We start from the raw sequence: 18,740 nt of genomic DNA on the forward strand, positions 1-18,740 counted from the left end.
CTCAACCGTGTTGTTTGACTCCTTCAATGGAAATGGAGGCAACACGGAAGCAGGTTTTAGGGACGAGGAAGATGATGATGAGGTTGTAGATAGCTCACAGCAAGCAAGTGGAGAAACCATTTTTCCCGACAGCCAGGAACTGTTTCTCACCCTGGACCTGGAGCCAGTACCGCCCGAACCCACCCAAGGCTGCCTCCCGGACCCGCCAGGTGGAGAAGGGACCTCTGGTGAGTGTACCTTTTAAAATACTATACATGGTTTAAAAGCAAGCATGTTTAATGATTAATTTGCCCTGGCGTTCGTGGCTCTCCTGGATATACTCTCAAAGCCTTTGCAAAAGGTTTCTGGGGAGGGCAGCCTTATTCCATCCACCATGGTAGGACACTTTACCACTCCAGGCCAGTAGCACGTAGTCGGGAATCACTGTAGAACAAAGCATTGCAGTGTATGTTTGCTGGCATTCAAACAACATCCGTTCTTTATCTCTCTGTGTTATCCTCAGGAGAGTGATATCATTCATGGTCACCTGGTTGAAATAGGGTGCTTTTCTTAAGGGGACGTTCAGAGGTGCCCCTTCCTGCTGAGCTGTTTGCCTGTGGCTGAACAGAAATGTTCCCCGCTGTTAGCAACGGGGAGGGGCTAGCCACGTGCTGGGGGGAGGCAAAATGCGACCTTGTAACGAAAGCACATGTGCTATGTATGTAATGTTAACAGCAAGGTTTACCGTGAAAGAGTGTACCCATTGTTCTATAAAATGTGCCTTTTTAAATACCACTGTCCCTTTTTTTCTCTCCACCAGCTGCATGTGTTTCAAGGATCACAGAATCTTTTCCTTCCCAGAAGCTAGTGAAGATTAGAAGGCGAAAAAAACGCACTCGTGATGAAATGTTCTCTGAGCTCATGCTGTCCTCCCACACTGACAGAGCAAAGACGAATGCCTGAGGCAGACAATGTCAGAGTGCAGGAAAGCACAAAATGACCGGGAGGAGAGGTGGCAGGCTGAAGAGAGTAAGTGATGGGCTGAAGAGAGGACTGAAGCTGAAAGGTGGCGGCAGTGTGATGAGAGGAGGCAGGATTCAATGCTGAGGCTGCTGGAGGATCAAACCAATATGCTGCGGGAAAGGCAGCAGGAGCACAGACCGCCGCTACAGCCCCTGTGTAACCAACCGCCCTCCTTCCCAAGTTCCATAGCCTCCTCACCCAGACGCCCAAGAACGTGGTGGGGGGGCCTCCGGCCACCCAGCCACTCCACCCCAGAGGATTGCCCAAGCAACAGAAGGCTGGCATTCAATAAGTTTTAAACTTTTAAACTGCTCTGTGGCCTTGTCCTTCCCTCCTCCATCACCCCTCCTGGTGCTTCTCTCCTCCACCATCCCTCTTGGGCTACCTTGGTAGTTATCCCTCTATTTGTGTGATGAATGAATAAAGAATGCATGAATGTGAAGCAACAATGACTTTATTGCCTCTGCAAGTGGTGATTGAAGGGAGGTGGGGAGGGTGGTTAGCTTACAAGGAAGTAGAACGAACCAAGAGGGTGGGGGGTTTCATTAAGGAGAAACAAACAGAACTTTCACACCGTAGCTTGGCCAGTCATGAAACTAGTTTTCAAAGCTTCTCTGATGCACACCACGCCCTCCTGTGGTCTTCTAACTGCCCTAGTGTCTGGCTGCGCGTAACTAGCGACCAGGCGATTTGCACGTAGTCGGGAACCTCCCACCCCTCCATAAATGTCTCCCTCTTACTCTCACAGATATTGTGGAACGCACAGCAAGCAGTAACAACAGTGGGAATATTGGTTTCGCTGAGGTCTAACCGAGTCAGTAAACTGCACCAGTGCACTTTTAAACGTCCAAATGCACATTCTACCACCATTCTGCACTTGCACAGCTCCTGACTACTGTCCAGGCTGCCTGTGTATGGCTTCATGAGCCATGGCATTAAGGGGTAGGCTGGGTCTCCAAGGATAACTGTAGGCATTTCAACATCCCTAATGGTTATTTTCTGGTCTGGGAATAAAGTCCCTTCCTGCAGCTTTTGAAACAGACCAGAGTTCCTGAAGATGCGAGCGTCATGTACCTTTCCCGGCCATCCCACGTTGATGTTGGTGAAACGTCCCTTGTGATCCACCAGTGCTTGCAGCACTACTGAAAAGTACCCCTTGCGGTTTATGTACTCGCCGGCTTGGTGCTCCGGTGTCAAGATAGGGGTATGGGTTCCATCTATGGCCCCACCACAGTTAGGGAATCCCATTGCAGCAAAGCCATCCACTATGACCTGCACATTTCCCAGGGTCACAACCCTGGATATCAGCAGATCTTTGATTGCGTTGGCTACTTGCATCACAGCAGCCCCCACAGCAGATCTGCCCACTCCAAACTGATTCCCGACTGACCGGTAGCTGTCTGGCGTTGCAAGCTTCCACAGGGCTATTGCCACTCGCTTCTCAACTGTGAGGGCTGCTCTCATCTTGGTATTCTTGCGCCTCAGGGCAAGGGAAAGCAAGTCACAAAGTTCCACGTAAGTGCCCTTATGCATGCGAAAGTTTCACAGCCACTGGGAATTGTCCCAGACCTGCAACACTATGCGGTCCCACCAGTCTGTGCTTGTTTCCCAGGCCCAGAATTGGCATTCCACCGCATGAACCTGCCCCATTAGCACCATGATGACCACATTGTCACGGCCCGTGCTTTGAGAGAAGTCTGTGTCCATGTCCTCATCACTCTCGTCACCGCGCTGACATCGCCTACTTGCCCAGTTTCGCTTTGCCAGGTTCTGGTTCTGCATATACTGCTGGATAATGCGCGTGGTGTTTAATGTGCTCCTAATTGCCAAAGTGATCTGAGCGGGCTCCATGCTTGCTGTGGTATGGTGTCTGCACAGAAAAAAGGCGCGGAACGATTGTCTGCCGTTACTCTGACAGAGGAAGGGGCGACTGACGACATGGCTTACAGGGTTGGCTTACAGGGAATGGCTTTACATCAAGGAGAAAGAAAAACAACTGTCACACAGAATGGCCTCCTCAAGGGTTGAACTCAAAACCCTGGGTTTAGCAGGCCAATGCTCAACCCACTGAGCTATCCCTCCCCTCGATATTTCAGGCAGGACTGAATCTCCATTCAACTTTTCAAGATGCCCCTGACAGACCTCACCGAAACGATTGTTGGCTGTTGATTTCACGGAGGGAGGGAGGGAGGAGGGAGCAAATGAATACAAAATAAATCTGGTCTATTTCTTGTTTTGATCCACTCCATCTACCTTTTACATCTTCGGCTGGCAGCAGACGGTGCAGTAGGACTGCTAGCCATCCACATCTCCTCGCTGCTCGGCAGAAGATGGTGCAATAGGACTACTAGCCATCCTCATCTCCTGCCTGCTTGCTATAAGATGGTACAATAGGACTGCCGGCAGGACTAAAGAGAATGACCTGGTCAAGTCACTCCTAATTTAGTTCCTGTGCCCATGTCTGCCCAGGCGCTCCTGGCCGACCTTACCAAGGTGGCCAGGAGCACCTCGGACACAATGACGATGGTGATCAGGCCTATTGCACCGTCTGCTGCCACAAGGCAATGGGTTGCTGCTGCTGTGTAGCAATGCAGTACCGTGTCTGCCAGCACCCAGGAGACATAGGGTGACAGTGAGCTGAGCAGGCTCCATGCTTGCCGTGGTATGGCGTCTGCATAGGTAATTCAGGAAAAAAGTCGCAAAATGATTGTCTGCCATTGCTTTCACGGAGGGAGGGAGGGAGGGAGGGCCTGACGACATGTACCCAGAACCACCTGCGACAATGTTTTTTGCTCCATCAGGCATTGGGATCTCAACCCAGAATTCCAATGGGCAGCAGAGACTGCGGGAACTGTGGGATAGCTACCCACAGTGCAACACTCCGGAAGTCGACGATAGCCTCAGTACTGTGGAAGCACTCTGCCAAGTTAATGCACTTAGAGCATTTTGTGTGGGGACACACACAATAGACTATATAAAAACGATTTCTAAAAAACCGCCTTCTATAAATTCTACCTAATTTCGAAGTGTAGACATCAGCTAGTGGGCCCTCACTTGTTTATTAGAGTAAGAAACCCCACTTGTGGATAAACTCAGTGGAAAAAGGTACAGCTACAGGAGCATTTCACGCCAGAAAAGCAAAAAACAGGACCACAAGAATGGAGTTGGATTTACAGCCAAGGAGAGGAAAAGTTGATTTTTCTCTGAAGTGACACAGTATATCATTTGCTCTTATTAATAACAATGCATTTGGTACTAACTGCACAATATGTACAAGCTCACAAAAGGTAATGAGTTGGTAACCTATAGTTTATTTTAATAAGTAATATGTCTTTGGTAATGGTGTATATTATTTACGATCCTGGTACAATTTTGGGGTTTTCCCTTCTAAAGTTCTAAAAATGTAAAATTATCCCTTTTGTCTTGGTTTGCCTCTGCCTCTCCTCACAGTTAGCATAGTCCAGCCTTGCTGGGTCACTACATAATTCAATTGGTATTTGTTATTTATTTCAGTCTTAAAACTCCAGTCCAAAGAACGCACACTAGAGCTCCGAGTGCTCTTGACATAAAACTTTACAAGCGTAATAGAGAAAAGTTACAGAATCAAAGCAGTTCTTTTCCACCCCTTCAATCTCACCTTCAGTTATTATGTAGAACATATATTTACCTTCGTAAGAATAGTTTCATTTTCTATGCATTGTCTTAAGCTCCGTTTGATCATGCTACTGACAGAGCTTTGGGAAAAGGCACAATGCCTTTCATAGGTTTTCATAAACTTTTCAAGAATGGAAATATCAGGAAGTGAACTGGCTTTTTTCATTTTCTCTTTCTTCTTTCCTTGCATGATTATTTTTTTTGAAAATTTTGTCGTCTTGTCCTTAGCTTGCTTACCCTGAAACACAAAATTCAAGCTTATTTGTATTAGTAACAAAGCTCTTATTGAAATGTTAGTTTTATGGTAATCAAAGAACGATTATGTAAGGGTGTGTATCTTGGCCAATGGATGCACATCCTGGGGAGTGTTGTAGTATTTATACATTGGTGTATTAACAGAGCAAACAATATTAGAACATTTAAGCATAATGTAATATTAAATCAATCTGCCAAAGAAAATAGTTTAAAAAAAACCATCAAAAACCAATCCTACATAAAAATCCAGGCAATGTTTATCAGCACAGCTCTGTGTCAGTACCACTCCTAAAGTTCTAGCTCATCTGTGATGCTTTAGCAGTAGGAGTATGCTTGACAGTGCTGTTAATGGACAATTAATAGCACAGTTGTGGTTATAGTGGGGACATCTACTGTGGGAGGGACAACCACACTGGGGGACAAGCAGGGAAATGGGGCCTGAATTGGCACACCTGCGTCAACTCTAACGCTAGCAGCTGACTGGACAGTGCTGAAGCTACCTGATGCAATTGCCAAAAGTACTTTGTTTATAATTGTTTCCTATACTAGTGTGTACAACTTCCTCTTTCTTCTTTCGAATGGCTGGTGAACTTAAGGTGAAATTACAATTTCACCTGAAGTTGATCAAGCCAAATGGCTACATCAGGAGTAGCAGAATTTATTGAAGTAATGCCTTCTTCATATTTATAAATTGGGCAGTAGGTAGGGATATGTTCGATGGGCTGTCGTGGGGAACCACACTTGCACACCAGGGAGTCCTTGATTTTCCATTTGTGCATTAGATATCCGCATCTACCATGGTTGGTTTGAATTCGGTTCAGAGTCGACCAAGATGACCATGAAAAGTCAAACCCAGGAACCTTCTGCATGGGATCCAGCACAGAATGCTTATTTTTTGAGTCTTGTTTAGTCCAATCTGCTTTCCAAGCGTCCTTCTGGTCGTAGCCTGATTGCAGCCTGATTGCATGAGGCTAAACAAATGTTTCCAGAAAGGCTCGTGGGACTTAAGACATGGGGGTGGGGGGCAAGGGAGGGAGGGGTTTGGACCTTGTCAAGGGCTTGGCGGATAGGAAGATGTCTGTTTTCATGGATTGGCTGAGCTTCGTGGAATGTTGCAGCAGTTTGATGTATTGGCAGGGGAGTGATATTAGAATAGGTAGCCATGGTGTTGGAGTCAACTTAAGGATTCCCAGGATGCACTGCATTACTGTATTTAGCTGGGTGTCCACAAGTCACTGCTCTATACCAGTGCACAGTATTCAGCTATCGAATATACAAGTGCTATTGCAGATGTTTGCAAGACTGATGCCAATGCACTCCATGTTGTACCAGCTAGTTTCTGGATTATGTTGGCTCTTGGTTTTAATCTTTGCAGCTACCTTCTTAAAGTGATCATGGAAGGTTAGGGTGCAGTCCAGTTTCACGCCGAGATATATTGGAGTATAATCATGTTGCACATTTTTACCACAGAAAGCTGCTTTGCGTGTTTTTGGCACTCCAATTATCAAGATGAAATGTGCTTATTGTTTTTCCAAGGTTTGGTTTGAGCCTCCATTTCCAGAAGTATTGTTCTATAGTTCGGAGGTTCTCAGTTAATGCTTTCTCAATGTCATGGAGATTTGGTGCATGGATTGTCTTACTCTTCAAGATTCTATGCAGCTGTCAGGAAGCTGTGGAAGGTGGCACTTCAGAGGGACACAGAGCAGTGCAGTGGCATGAGGTTTCCATCCTGGTATCTTTGGCCTCACACCACAGGTGCTGACTCCATGGGTGCTCCGGGGCTGGAGCACCCACTGGGAAAAATAGGTGGGTGCTCTGCACCCACTGTCAGCTCCCCGCTCCAGCTCACCTCTGCCTCCGCCTCCGCCTCCTCCCCTGAGTGTGCCACGTCCCCGCTTCTCCTCGTGGCACGCTCTGCGGAGGAGGCGGGGGCTTTGGGGAAGGGGTTGGAATGGGGGCAGGGGTGGAGTCGGGGCGGGCTGGGGGGTGTTCGAGCACCCACCAGCGCCAGAAGTTGCCACTCATGCCTCACACAGGCCTTTGGGATCTGCCTGATTTCAGGGTAGACTCTGCAGCCTATTTTACTGGGAAGCAAATCCTGCCCTTTGGTGGGACGATTTTCATGATGGGAGAATTTCCTCTCCCAGATCCTTCCCTTTGCACACATGATTTGAACCACAGGAAGGGGTTATCTGGGCCAAAATTATTTTCTCCTTCGTGCGTTGTGCATGGCGCCACTTACCTAGTACAACTGCTGCATTCAAGTCGCAAATGAGGTATGGTGCTGGATACATACACCCAAGTTCAGTCACATCACAGAATTACATCATGGGGTTGTGTAGTTTTATTTACATGAGTTTGGGATGTGTCCTGTTATTCATAAATGGCCAAGGCACAATTGAGTTATGCAGGCCATATCAGAGACGATCGTGTATTCTGTATATGCTGTGTATTTTTCAGAAAAAAATGTGACAAGTGTTTTAGAGTTTGTAAAATGCTATTGGGACAATTTCTTATATTTACTTTAATTATTAAGAGCTCATCTGTAGAGGCCTTGTGTTAGAATATCCCTCTATTTTAAAACCCCTCTAACAACCAGTCAGAATAATACATACAGACAGCAAAGATTTGAATGTGCTCTCATTCACACCAGTGTAAACTAGTACATCTCTGGAAAGATGCATTCGTAGGGCAGATGAGGCAGGAAAAGATCCATGACAATTTGTCACATAGTTTCACAATTTATCACATCTTCATCCCATTTGCAATATACACCCCCCACATCTTTTTGTTGGCCTCTATGCGGTTATGTCTAATATTTTAAGCTATCCATTACTTTGTCATTTTGTCGTTAAAAGGGTCATGCACATCTATAGCACTATACAAAAATCAGTGTATTAAATATAAATAAAATATTTCATGAAGTTATTTCAGTGCAAGTAACAGAAACTAGATAGAGGAGAGGATCAAAAATTACATTGCCTTGGGATGGGAAGCTATTGAACATTTTGAGGCAGAGAACAAATAGTTCAGAGGGGAATTTCACTGTTCCCCTCTAAATCTGGTACAACATAGATTTTTCTCTCTTTTTTTTTCACCTCCCCTCCAGTATGTTGCATAGGAGTAATGGTGCTGATAGTGACTTTGGCTGTCTAGAACTGCAGAAGGAAGGAGCTGATTTGTTCTAATACTTACTGTCCTTTGTAAAGTGTGTTGAGATCTATAGATGAAAACTGCGTTATAAATGCCAGGTCTGAGTATTGCTGTAGGTGATTGATTTTCACAAGTGCAGACAGACTCCACCTTGTTGATTTTCCCTCTAGGCTCCTTCTCAGCTTCAGACAGACTGAGTGTTTGTCTGTCACTAAGCAACCAAGTCACAGGATTCAGAATGGGAACACTTGAGCAGTGGTGTTTAAAGAGCCAGAGCTCCCACCCCTTAACCTACTAGCCTGCAATTCAAATGGTAACTCCCTCAGAGTGCTGTAGCTCTGTATTGCGATTACAATGTCTAGGGCGGAAAATACTGATTCAGAGAAATATCTGTCTTGATTCTGAGCCCCTCACTGACCCCTTGTCACTGCAATGCCAAATTCAGGACACACTGTTGAGAAATAGGGCAGATTCCCCCCAAACTGGTGGTTATTCTATCATTAGGTTATACCAAGCCAGTAACAAAAGTAAACTTCTGTATCACCACACTAGTTAACAAGCAATCAAAAATGCAGTCTCCTTAGGCATTCTAGCCTTGGTTTTATCCCCCAGACACAAGTACTCCTTTTCTTTTTATATGATAAGTAGTTACTGAAAACCAATGTAATCAATTATAGTATCCTTCTAATCCCAAGAGATCAGCCACTTAGGTCAATATATAACTCAGCTCTTACACAATAATTATGCTGATGCCAGTTCTTTAGTAACTAAAAAATAAAAGTTTAATAAAAAAAGAAGAGCGTTATTAATGGTTAATAGATCATATACATGCAAATGATTTTTCAGTGTTCATAGATCAGGATCATAGCAATGATGGAATAAACTGCTGGCTTGCAAAAAGTCTCTGTGGAATTTACCCAGGCATATTGGGGGCCATCAGTCCTTTTTCAAAGCTTCCGTGTTAGAAATCCAGTCCAGAGAAATGAAACAGGAAATGAAGACAAAATGGAGATCTCAGGCGTCCTGTTATATCCTCTGCCATGTGCATGGAATTTTACTGTCCCACACTAAGTTCCCAGCCTCCATTTGTGGAAAGTTACTGGCCCAAGATGGAGTCCAGGGTCACATGAGCATATCACATGTTCCTACATGCTTTGATGACATACAGGGGCCGCCACTGCCCATATACTTTCTGAGGCCTCCCAGGAAGGCTTACTGGGTAGGAGGAGTTTCTTCTGTTGCCCATTTTTTGAGTGAAGTGTCCTTAATGTGCCATCAACATATCGCTGTCTGGCCTCCATGAAAATTTTATCTACTGGGTGTTATCTTACACATGTGTTGTGTTCATGGATAAGTCCATGGCCAATATTCATAACTTTAGATACAAAGATGATACGTGCATATAAACAGAATACTCATACTTAGAAAATCATAACTTTTCCATTGACACCTTACACAACATACTTTAGACAAGATTTGTTGCAACTGTATAATAGTGGTAATATCAATTATATAAATGTTCATATTCAATCATACAGCATCACACCCCTCACAAACATCACTTGATATGTGTCTGCTCTTCACCACTGCTGAACTTGTTCTTGAAATTCCACCTGGGAGTGAAATGGGGAGATACTGAAGTTTCTGAGGAACCTGCAGCCATGGACAGGAAACCAAAATCATCAGTCTTGTGGTTTTCAAGTGTCTCGGGTAAGATATTTTATTGTTACAAATCTTGATTTTAAGCCTCTGTAGAGTTGCTGGAAGTGTTTACTCACGGTTGCCTTCTCACCTCGGGCAGGACAAGTGACCACAACTAGGGGCTCCATTAGAGACCGAAAAGCAGAAGCTTTAAAACACTAAGTTGGCTTTAGTTAAAAAGCTTTTCTGCTATCAGATGGCAAAACTGTTAAAATCAACGTCTGCTGACTGTGCACAGCTAGAGTAGCCTATGATAAGACAACATAAACAAACAACTGCATTTCAGTTAACATCCGTTCTTCTCCATTTTACATGTTTCAGGGTTGCACTTGGAGATATTAATCAAAATATTTTACCAAAGTGAACAAATTACAAATTTATAGGAAGATAAACAAGTTCTGAAGTTCAAAACAATTACTTCCTTTTGCAAAGTTGATGACTTTTGGGGAAAAAAAAAATCCAAAATAAAAGTATGTAAAAGGGAACTGCAAGATTTTTATCAAACGTTCTGTCCTTTTTATTGTGAAAACACTGAACAAGACTTTACATTAAAAAACCCATACTATTTTAAATCCTTATTTGATCACGCTAAAATTTTGCTAATATTTTAAAGCAGTTAGCACAGAGGTAGGCAAACTATGGCCCGGGAGCCACATCCGGCCCTCCAGACGTTTTAAATCTGGCCCTCGAGCTTCTGCTGGGAAGTGAGGTCTGAGGTTTACCCTGCTCGTGCTCCAGCTGGGGTGCGGGATCGGGCTCTTGCCCCACTCCACATGGCTCCCGGAAGCAGCGGCATGTCCCCACTCCGACTCCTATGCATAGGGGCAGCCAGGGGGCTCTGCATGCTGCCCCCACAGCTCCCATTGGCCGGGAACTGAAGCCAATAGGAGCTGCAGGGGCGGTGCCTGCCGACGGGGTGAGCAGATCTGCCTGGCTGCACCTCCCCCTAGGAGCCGGAGAGGGGACATTCCGTTGTTTGCTTCTGGGAGCTGCTTGAGGTAAGCACTGCCTGGAGCCTGCCCCCCTCCTGTGCCCCAACCCCCTGCCCCAGCCCTGATCCCCCTCCCGCCCTCAGTCCCAGCCCGGAGCACCCTCCTGCACCCCCAACCCCTCATCTCCAGCCCCAGCACCCCCAACCGGAGCCCTCCCGCACCCAAACCCCAATTTTGTGAGCATTCATGGCCTGCCATACAATTTCCATACCCAGATGTGGCCCTCGGTTAGCATGTTCTACTATTAAAATTTTCTGCAGGATCAAATTTAGAAAAAGATTTCAAATGGTAATTTTGAAATATGGGTGAATTTTATTCATTAAGGAAATATGCTGATTTAAGACACCTTTGCAATCAGCTCAAAATAGCTTTGATTTTATAAAATTACATTTGGGAAGCAGTTAACACAATTTGGTGTAATCATTACATTTAAAAAAACCTGTTTATTAAATTATATATTTCCTCAGTAGACTAAAGCCATGATAAAACAATATTTTTTATATATTATATATATAAAATCACAGAATAAATATTTTAAATTATATTGCTAGTATATATAAAACCTTTCATAGTAAAAATAAGAAATACATATTGAAACATCTTAGGTGAATAATATGCATTTCTCCATTAAACTGGCTGGTGGACTGTGCTATCCTTACCTCAGTACTAGAGCTGAGCAAACTATTTTTTTTTTTTTTTGGTGACTAACCTGAAAAATCTTTAAAATATTGACTTGTTTCAAACCAAAATTGAATTTTTTTTTGGTTTCTATCAAATGAAAAACTAATTTTTTTTTGTTTGTTTCAAAATGACATTTTGTTTAGAAAACGTCAATTCAACATTAAAAATTGAAATGAGCAATTTCAACATTTCCAAAAAGGAAAAAAAAAAGTTCCGTTTTTCCCCATCCAAAACTATTTATTAACTTTGACCCATATTCATGAATTGTTTCAGTGCCCCGAAAAATGTACTTTTTGGCAAATGTACTATTTGATAAAGTGTTGCTCAGTTCTACTCAGTATGCTGTCAGTAGTGCTCTTTATTGGCCTGATCCTTCATCCCTTATTCACGCAAGTAGTCCAACTGACTTGAATAGGGTTATCGGTCTGATCCAGTCTTATTGACATCAGTGGAAATATTCCCATTTGTTTAGGGACCAGTTGCATGAGTAAGTGTTAGACTATGTTTTTAAATACAAAGCAGCTAATCAGAAATTTGGGCTTTGATTCTGCAAACACTTATGCATGTGCTTAAAAACTTTGCACTCCTGAGTTCTCCAATTGATTTCACTGGGGCTACTTACATGTGCAATGTTAAGTGCATGCATAAATGCTTGCAGGATTGGGGCCGGGTATTGAATTGCCTAATATTAAATACATAAAACTATCTTCAGATAAATGTAAGAGGTTTGCTTACAACTACAAGAACAGGAAAATTCAGTGTTAAGACTGACACCCAGTGTAGTCTTCACACCGTACCAGGTCTAATGTCATGATCAGAGAAATCTGAGGATTTCAAGAATTCTAAAGACAGAAAATCTTGTTTCTGTAAACACAGCTATTCTTGCAGTTTAGCTAAACTTTCAAAATACAACATCCTTCAAGTAATCTGAGTTAAGAACAGAAGATTTTTTGGTTTATATAAGGACATTTAAAATTAAATAGGCCAAAATTTTGTTTTGAAGGACAGGTCCCTGTAATTAGGATTTCCATGTGGTGGTCCTCTGCTCCATTTATATGTGCAGGCAAAAGAAAATATTACATACATTTTTGTTCTTGGAAACACTTAGAACAAGATTCTTGTCATTTTCACTTCATTACTGATACACAAGAACAGAGTAGATAGAACAGCAGGAAAATGATATGTAGACACAGAATCATAGAACTGGAAGGGACCTGGAGAGGTCATCTAGTCCATTTCTTTGCATTCGTGGCAGGACTAATTACCTAGACTATTCTGTTTGTCTAAACTGCTCTTAAAAATCTCCAATGATGGAGATTCCACGACCTCCCTAGGCAATTTATTCCAGTGGTTAACGACCTTGACAGGAAGTTTTTCCAAATGTCTAACCTAAACCTCCTTTGCTGCAGTTTAAGCCCATTGCTTCTTGTCCTGTCCTCAGAGGTTAAGAAAAACAATTTTTCTTCCTCCTCCTTGTAACAACCTTTTACATACTTAGACTGTTATCATATCCCCTCTCAGTCTTCTCTTCTACAGACTAAACAAACCCAATTTTTTCAATCTTCCCTCATAGGTCATGTTTTCTAGACCTTTAATCGTTTTTGTTGCTCTTCTCTGGACTCTGTCCAGTTTGTCCACATGGTTCCTGAAATGTGGCACCCAGAACTGGACACAGTACTCCAGTTGAGGCCTAATCAGAGCAGAGTAGAGCGGAAGAATTACTTCTTGTGTCTTGCTCACAACAGTCCTGCTAATACATCCTGGAATGATGTCCACTTCTTTTTCCCCCAACTGCGTTACACTGTTGACTCTCATTAGCTTATGACCCCCCAGATCCCTTTCCGCAGTACTCCTTCCAAGGTAGTCATTTTCCATTTTGTATGTGTGCAACTGATTGTTCCTTCCTAAATAGAGTACTTTGCATTTGTCCTTATTGAATTTCATCCTATTTCAGATCATTTCTCCAGTTTGTCCAGATCATTTTGAATTTTAATCCTATCCTCCAAAGCACTTGCAACCCCTCCCAGCTTGGTATTGTCCGCAAACTTTATAAGTGTACTCTGTAGGCCATTATCTAAATCTTTGATGAAGATATTGAACAGAACTGGACCCAGAACTGATCCCTGTGGGACCCCACTCATTATGCCCTTCCAGCGTGACTGTGAACCACTAACTACTCTCTGGGAACGGTTTTGCACCCACCTTAGAGTAGTTCCATCTAGGCTGCATTTCCCTGGTTTGTTTATGAGAAGGTCATGCGAGACAGTATCAAAAGCTTTATTAAAGTCAGGATATACCACGTCTACCACTTCCCCCCCATCCACAAGGCTTGTTACCCTGTCAAAAGAAAGCTATCAGGTTGGTTTGACACGATTTGTTTTTGAGAAATCCATGCTGATTGTTACTTATCACCTTACTATCCTCTAGATGTTTGCAAATTGATTGTTTAATTATTTGCTCCATTATCTTTCTGGGTGCAGAAGTTAAGCTGACTGGTCTATTATTCCCTGGGTTGTCCTTCAGCTTCTGCTGAAAGTGATCAGCTTTGATCTGATCCTGCTTCCCTTGGAGTCAAAAAGAATTTTGCCATTGACATCTATGGGATCAGAATTGGATTTACAGTCTTGGCAAACTTTGAATTAATTTACATTTGTTTTAAAATAAAACTGTGTTTACAGAAAGTGATACAACATTCACCATGGCTTGTTATGTACTTTACTATACAGAGCACATGGTATTTGCACTGCCACTTAATGGAATTTTCTTTCGAAATTGAAAATGCAATATAAAAGGGGCCAATCTTTTATTCCTTAGTATGGTAAAACCTCTCATTGAAGTAAATGACAGTTTTGCCAGAATTAGGACTACAGGATTGGACCCCTAATTTGACCAGTTTTCCTCCCCACAGGCAGTTAATTCGCTGTTTTAGTTCTAGGTGAAATCTCCTGGACTATTTTATTGTGTAATTTATTGTTTGTCAATGTGAGATCATGAGACTCAGAGAAACCTTTGGAAATTCCAGGGCACCAAAAGGAGCTTTTTGCTTGTTTGCTACTTCATCTTATTTAGATATATGGTCCCAGTGACCACAGTATCTGTACCCTCACAATCTGTAAAGTATTTATGTATCCTCACAACTCCACTGTGAGGTAAGACAGTGCTATTATTTCTATTTCAGATGAGGAACTGGCCTGTTTATGTGAACAGTTTCATGGCTGGGGTGTGAATGTGTCTCACACTAGCCTGCCACAGGCCACTGTCCATGGGGGCCCTGCTGATGCACGTTAATAATTCATTAATGCACTCTGATTAGTCCTATTTCAAAAATAACTAGATAAGTGTATTAAACAACTGTTAATGCATGTCAGCAGTGTCCAGATGGACATTTGGTGTCTAGCAAGCTAGTTGTGGGGTAGATCCACACCCCACCTTGCCATGAACTAAAAGTTTGTGTAGAAGAACCCTTTGTGACTTGCTCAAGGTTACTCAAGCAGTGTGTGGTGGAGCAGAAAAATAACACCAGCACCCTAACCACTGAAGCATCCTTCTCTCAAAGGCTCCATACCTGCAAGATGCTCAATGCAAGTGTAGGGGTTCACCTACACAGAGCAGTTTACAAGATTGCACCTACATTTTTAAATACAACAATATTTAGATTAGATAAAGACATATTGATATTCTGTATGTGTTTTTCTTTTCCAAATACCTTGTTTTTATACAGGCTGCCATAAACACAGGCTCATCTTTACGTGACCTGGGAAATAGGGAAGGGTCTCACTGGAAACTCGGGAAGGTAGGTTTTGTAGTATTCACTTTTCACTAGCCTTTCTTAATAGACCCTTTTCTGCAACCTAATTAAATCAGATATGGGTACACTAAATATTACGAAATACAGAGCCATTGAAGCAGTTATAGAGGTACAGGTCACTAGCAATCACAGCATGACACACACACCCTTCTTACAATTAGCTTTTTCTAAAACGTTGGGTGAAGGTAACAGGTGTTAGTCCAGCAGCCAGGCTAGCCAGTTTGCAACTACAAAACATTATTTGGGGTATGTCTACACGGCAACTGGGAGCGCACTTCCCGGCACGGGTGGACAGACACGTGCTAGCACTGCTTGAGCTAGTGCACTAAAAATAGCAGTGTGGTTACAGGCATTTAGGCTGTGGTTTGGGCTAGCTGACCGAATACAAGAACACGTCCAACCACTTGGGTAAGAACTCTGGTGGCTAGCTTGAGCTGCAGCCCAGGCCGCTGCAGACACACTGCTGTTTTTTAGTATGCTAGCTCAAACAGAGCTAGTGCCTGTCTGTCTACCCACACAGGGAGGTATGCTCCCAGCTTCTGCGTAGACATAGTCTTACAGTGAAAGCCTAACCTGAAAGTAAAATATTCTCCTCCTACTTTATTGGGCAGAAGCTGAGGACTGATCACTCAGCATTTTAGTGAGAGGCAGAATTATCCTGTATCAGAGAAGGGCATGTTAATACCTCGAAGAGAATTATTTAGGACAATGCAGGAACCTCAGTATGTGTTTCATGATGACAAGGTGGTGCTAAGAATCCTGGAACTGTTCTTGTGTGAGAGAAATTCATCTTTCCCTGCCTCACAGGAGATCATTCTCCCTCCATTCTGTGCAAAGGCACAGAACCCGCCCCAGAAATACTGTGGTACACTTAAACATTGAGATAGCACTAAGGGTATGTCTATGCTGCAATTACACACCTGCAGCTGGCCTGGGTTAAGGGGATGTTTAATTGCCATGTAGACATTCAGGCTCAGGCTGCAGCCTGGGCTCTGGGACCCTGCAAGGTGGGAGGGTCTCCGAGCTTGGTCTGCAGCCCAAGCCCAAAACATCTGCACTGTAGTTAAACCAGTGGTGGGTAACCTGTGGCCCGTCAGGGTAAAGCACTGGTGGGCCACGAGACAGCTGCCTGCAGCCCCCATATAGCTGCTTCTCCCAGCTCCATTGGCCAGTAACAGCAAACTGTGGCGACTGGGAGCTGCAGGTGGCAGTGCCTGCAGACGGTTAATGTAAACTGTCTCACGGCCCACCAGCAGATTATCCTGATGGGCCACAGGTTTCCCACCATTGAATTAAACAGTCCCTTAGCCCTGAGCTCCTCAGCCTAAGTCAGCTGGCACAGGCCTGCTGTGGGTATCTAACTACAGTGAAGACATACCCAAAGAGCTATATCAAGTGCATCACATTGACAAGAAGATCAGATTCCTTGTCTCCTTTCATCTGAAGCACCAAGGGCTCAGGGTATCCAAGCTGTTGCTAGCTACATGGATCAAGCTATGCATCACAGAGGCATACAAGACCTCAGGTATTCCTGTTCCAGCCAAAACAAAGGCACACTCAACAAGCTTTATGGTGACTTTGCCAGCAGAAACAGCTTGTGCTTTGACTGCAGAGATCCGCAGTGCAGCTCTGTGGTCATTGGTCAATACCTTTCTTATCTACTATAAAGTGGATGCCCTGTCGTCTGCAGAGGCCGCCTTTGGGAGGAAGATGCTGCAGTTGGTGGTCCTGTAAAAGCATTGCTATTTTGGGCAACTAACTCAGCAGGGTTTCCCTATCTCATTCTGTTTTTCTTAGCCTTCTCGAGGTCTGTTCACTTCTTGCTACTTCCCATACATATCAGAGTTGTGGGAGATGTTGGTTGCAGAATGGTGAATTTCTTACCTGAACATTTCCTTTCGGCCAGTAGTGTCTCCAACCTTTCTACCCTCCCTGGATGCCTTCCTATTCACCAGGCAGTATTTAATTTTGATAGTTAGGCATGCCAGCTATAGCCTACAGTACATAGTTTATTGGTTGGCATTAAAGTTATGGTTACTAATCCTATTCCACAACTTTTTACACAGCTTTGGAATGAATCATCTGGCAGCAGGGACATATGCTGTGCTACAACTTTGTGGTCAATCAAAACCATTCTTTTGAGAAATGGGAAATTCTACCTTCTAGATTCAGGTGTGGGCAGAAGCACAGTAGTTTGTCGTCATAGTGGGCTCATAGAGGTGGTGGATTCCTGGTTCCAGAATTTTCCTGATTGTCCTCTTTCCTCTGGTACCTTTGTGAAGAGAATGAACAAAAGGAGTGTTTTTATAGTCTCTCAGAGTACTGTGTAAGGAGAGTAGGGGACGTTTTGGTTTGGCAATGCTTTCTGCCACTATGTTAAGTCTCCCCCCACAAGAGGAGTGAGCTTGTGAATTTAGATGACCACAACATTTGTTTGGCATGTCAGTCTTCCAGGGCCAAAGCCAGATGTGATGTGTGGCTGCTGAGCTGGATGCCATGAACTGGCTGAAAATCTCACTGCAGCCATTGAGGCATCTTCCACAAAGGCTGTTGGTAAAGAAATTTTCTGTAGACTTGAAGTCAGGATGGTTTCTGTCCTTCATAGCTTTAAGGGTCATACAGCCAGGACGCTATGGTTCTTGCAAAGTGTGTAGCCACCAGAGATGCTCTAATGGTGGCCAACAAAGCCTCTTCTGAGGGGTAGCTTCCAGCTTTCTACCAGTTGGATCTTTGGTAAGGAAATCCCCTTCAGGTGGGAATACTGTATCTTGTGCTAGAGATGCTGCTGTGACTGGTATATCTGTAATGGCATGTTTTTGGCTCTTGCAACTTCCAAGTGCATGCCTGCTCAGGCATTCACCTTTATCAGGGGCTTCCCATTCCTCTCTGATCACATTCTCACAGGATTGCTCTCAGGGACAAACTTAGAAGTCAGGTAATAGTGAGGATTTAGAAGGCAGGAATTTACATTAAGGCTGTCTTCTAGTGGCTGCTCAGGCTGGATATGAATTGTAGATGCAACCTTTTAGCACATGATTTCAAAGATATCAGGGGAGGGGGGAACTGTTTTTTCATTTTTTCCATGTCCTTCTCAGAGCCTGAATTTGAGAGCTCTCCTTCCTCAATAGCGGTGGTGTCTGAGTCAGAGGACAAATATCTTTTAGATTATTTATAGCAGAGTTTCTCAATGACTGGTCTGTCGAGCAGCACCACTCTGAGATCTCCCTGGCAGTTTAGGAAGACAGCAAAATCTGTCTGGTATCAAAAATGTTGAAAAACAGATTTATAGTTTTTCCTTTCCTTTTTGCTCTGTTGGGATTTTTTTGGCATCGCAGCTCAGCTGTGGCTGGGTCATGGTCTTGTGCAAAATGCCTTGAACTCTCTGGATGTCCCCTACCCCTGGGGGGTCACACTCCTGCCTGACTGGGGAATGGGATTTCATTGCTGGAGTTTCCTGATGCAAGCTAGGAAGAGGAGGAGCTGAGTATAAGCCC

At 43.8% G+C, this 18,740-nt stretch overlaps 3 protein-coding genes across 7 annotated transcripts in view; 1 reads left to right on the forward strand and 2 right to left on the reverse strand.

Moving 5' to 3' along the window:
• The window catches only part of LOC119567050, a 30,445-nt gene extending 22,194 nt beyond the window's left edge, over positions 1-8,251 (reverse strand). For all 3 annotated transcript variants that reach the window (XM_043521912.1, XM_037908744.2, XM_037908743.2), the window contains exons 1-3: positions 8,107-8,251; positions 7,154-7,356; positions 4,670-4,894 (exon numbers count right to left, since the gene is read on the reverse strand). In XM_043521912.1, the coding sequence (XP_043377847.1) occupies positions 4,670-4,846 (177 nt within the window). In that variant the 5' untranslated portion in view covers positions 4,847-4,894; positions 7,154-7,356; positions 8,107-8,251. The remainder of the gene's footprint in view (positions 1-4,669; positions 4,895-7,153; positions 7,357-8,106) is intronic.
• The window catches only part of LOC114018255, a 70,270-nt gene that overhangs the window by 34,920 nt on the left and 16,610 nt on the right, over positions 1-18,740 (forward strand). The window contains exons 3-4 of one of the 2 annotated variants that reach the window (XM_043521914.1): positions 9,603-9,774; positions 15,160-15,231. In XM_043521914.1, the coding sequence (XP_043377849.1) occupies positions 9,603-9,774; positions 15,160-15,191 (204 nt within the window). In that variant the 3' untranslated portion in view covers positions 15,192-15,231. The remainder of the gene's footprint in view (positions 1-9,602; positions 9,775-15,159; positions 15,232-18,740) is intronic. The other variant, XM_043521913.1, reaches the window with a different exon arrangement.
• RASA2 (RAS p21 protein activator 2) overlaps positions 9,581-18,740 on the reverse strand; it is a 123,331-nt gene continuing 114,171 nt past the window's right edge. Inside the window, exons 25-26 of one of the 2 annotated variants that reach the window (XR_006283576.1) lie at positions 17,406-17,518; positions 9,581-9,717 (exon numbers count right to left, since the gene is read on the reverse strand). The gene's annotated coding sequence lies outside the window, so the exon portion shown is untranslated. Of the gene's footprint in view, positions 9,718-9,767; positions 10,014-17,405; positions 17,519-18,740 lie in introns of those variants that run through there. The other variant, XR_006283575.1, reaches the window with a different exon arrangement.

The sequence above is a fragment of the Chelonia mydas genome, chromosome 9 (genome assembly GCF_015237465.2).
Source record: "Chelonia mydas isolate rCheMyd1 chromosome 9, rCheMyd1.pri.v2, whole genome shotgun sequence".
Lineage (NCBI taxonomy): Eukaryota > Metazoa > Chordata > Testudines > Cheloniidae > Chelonia > Chelonia mydas.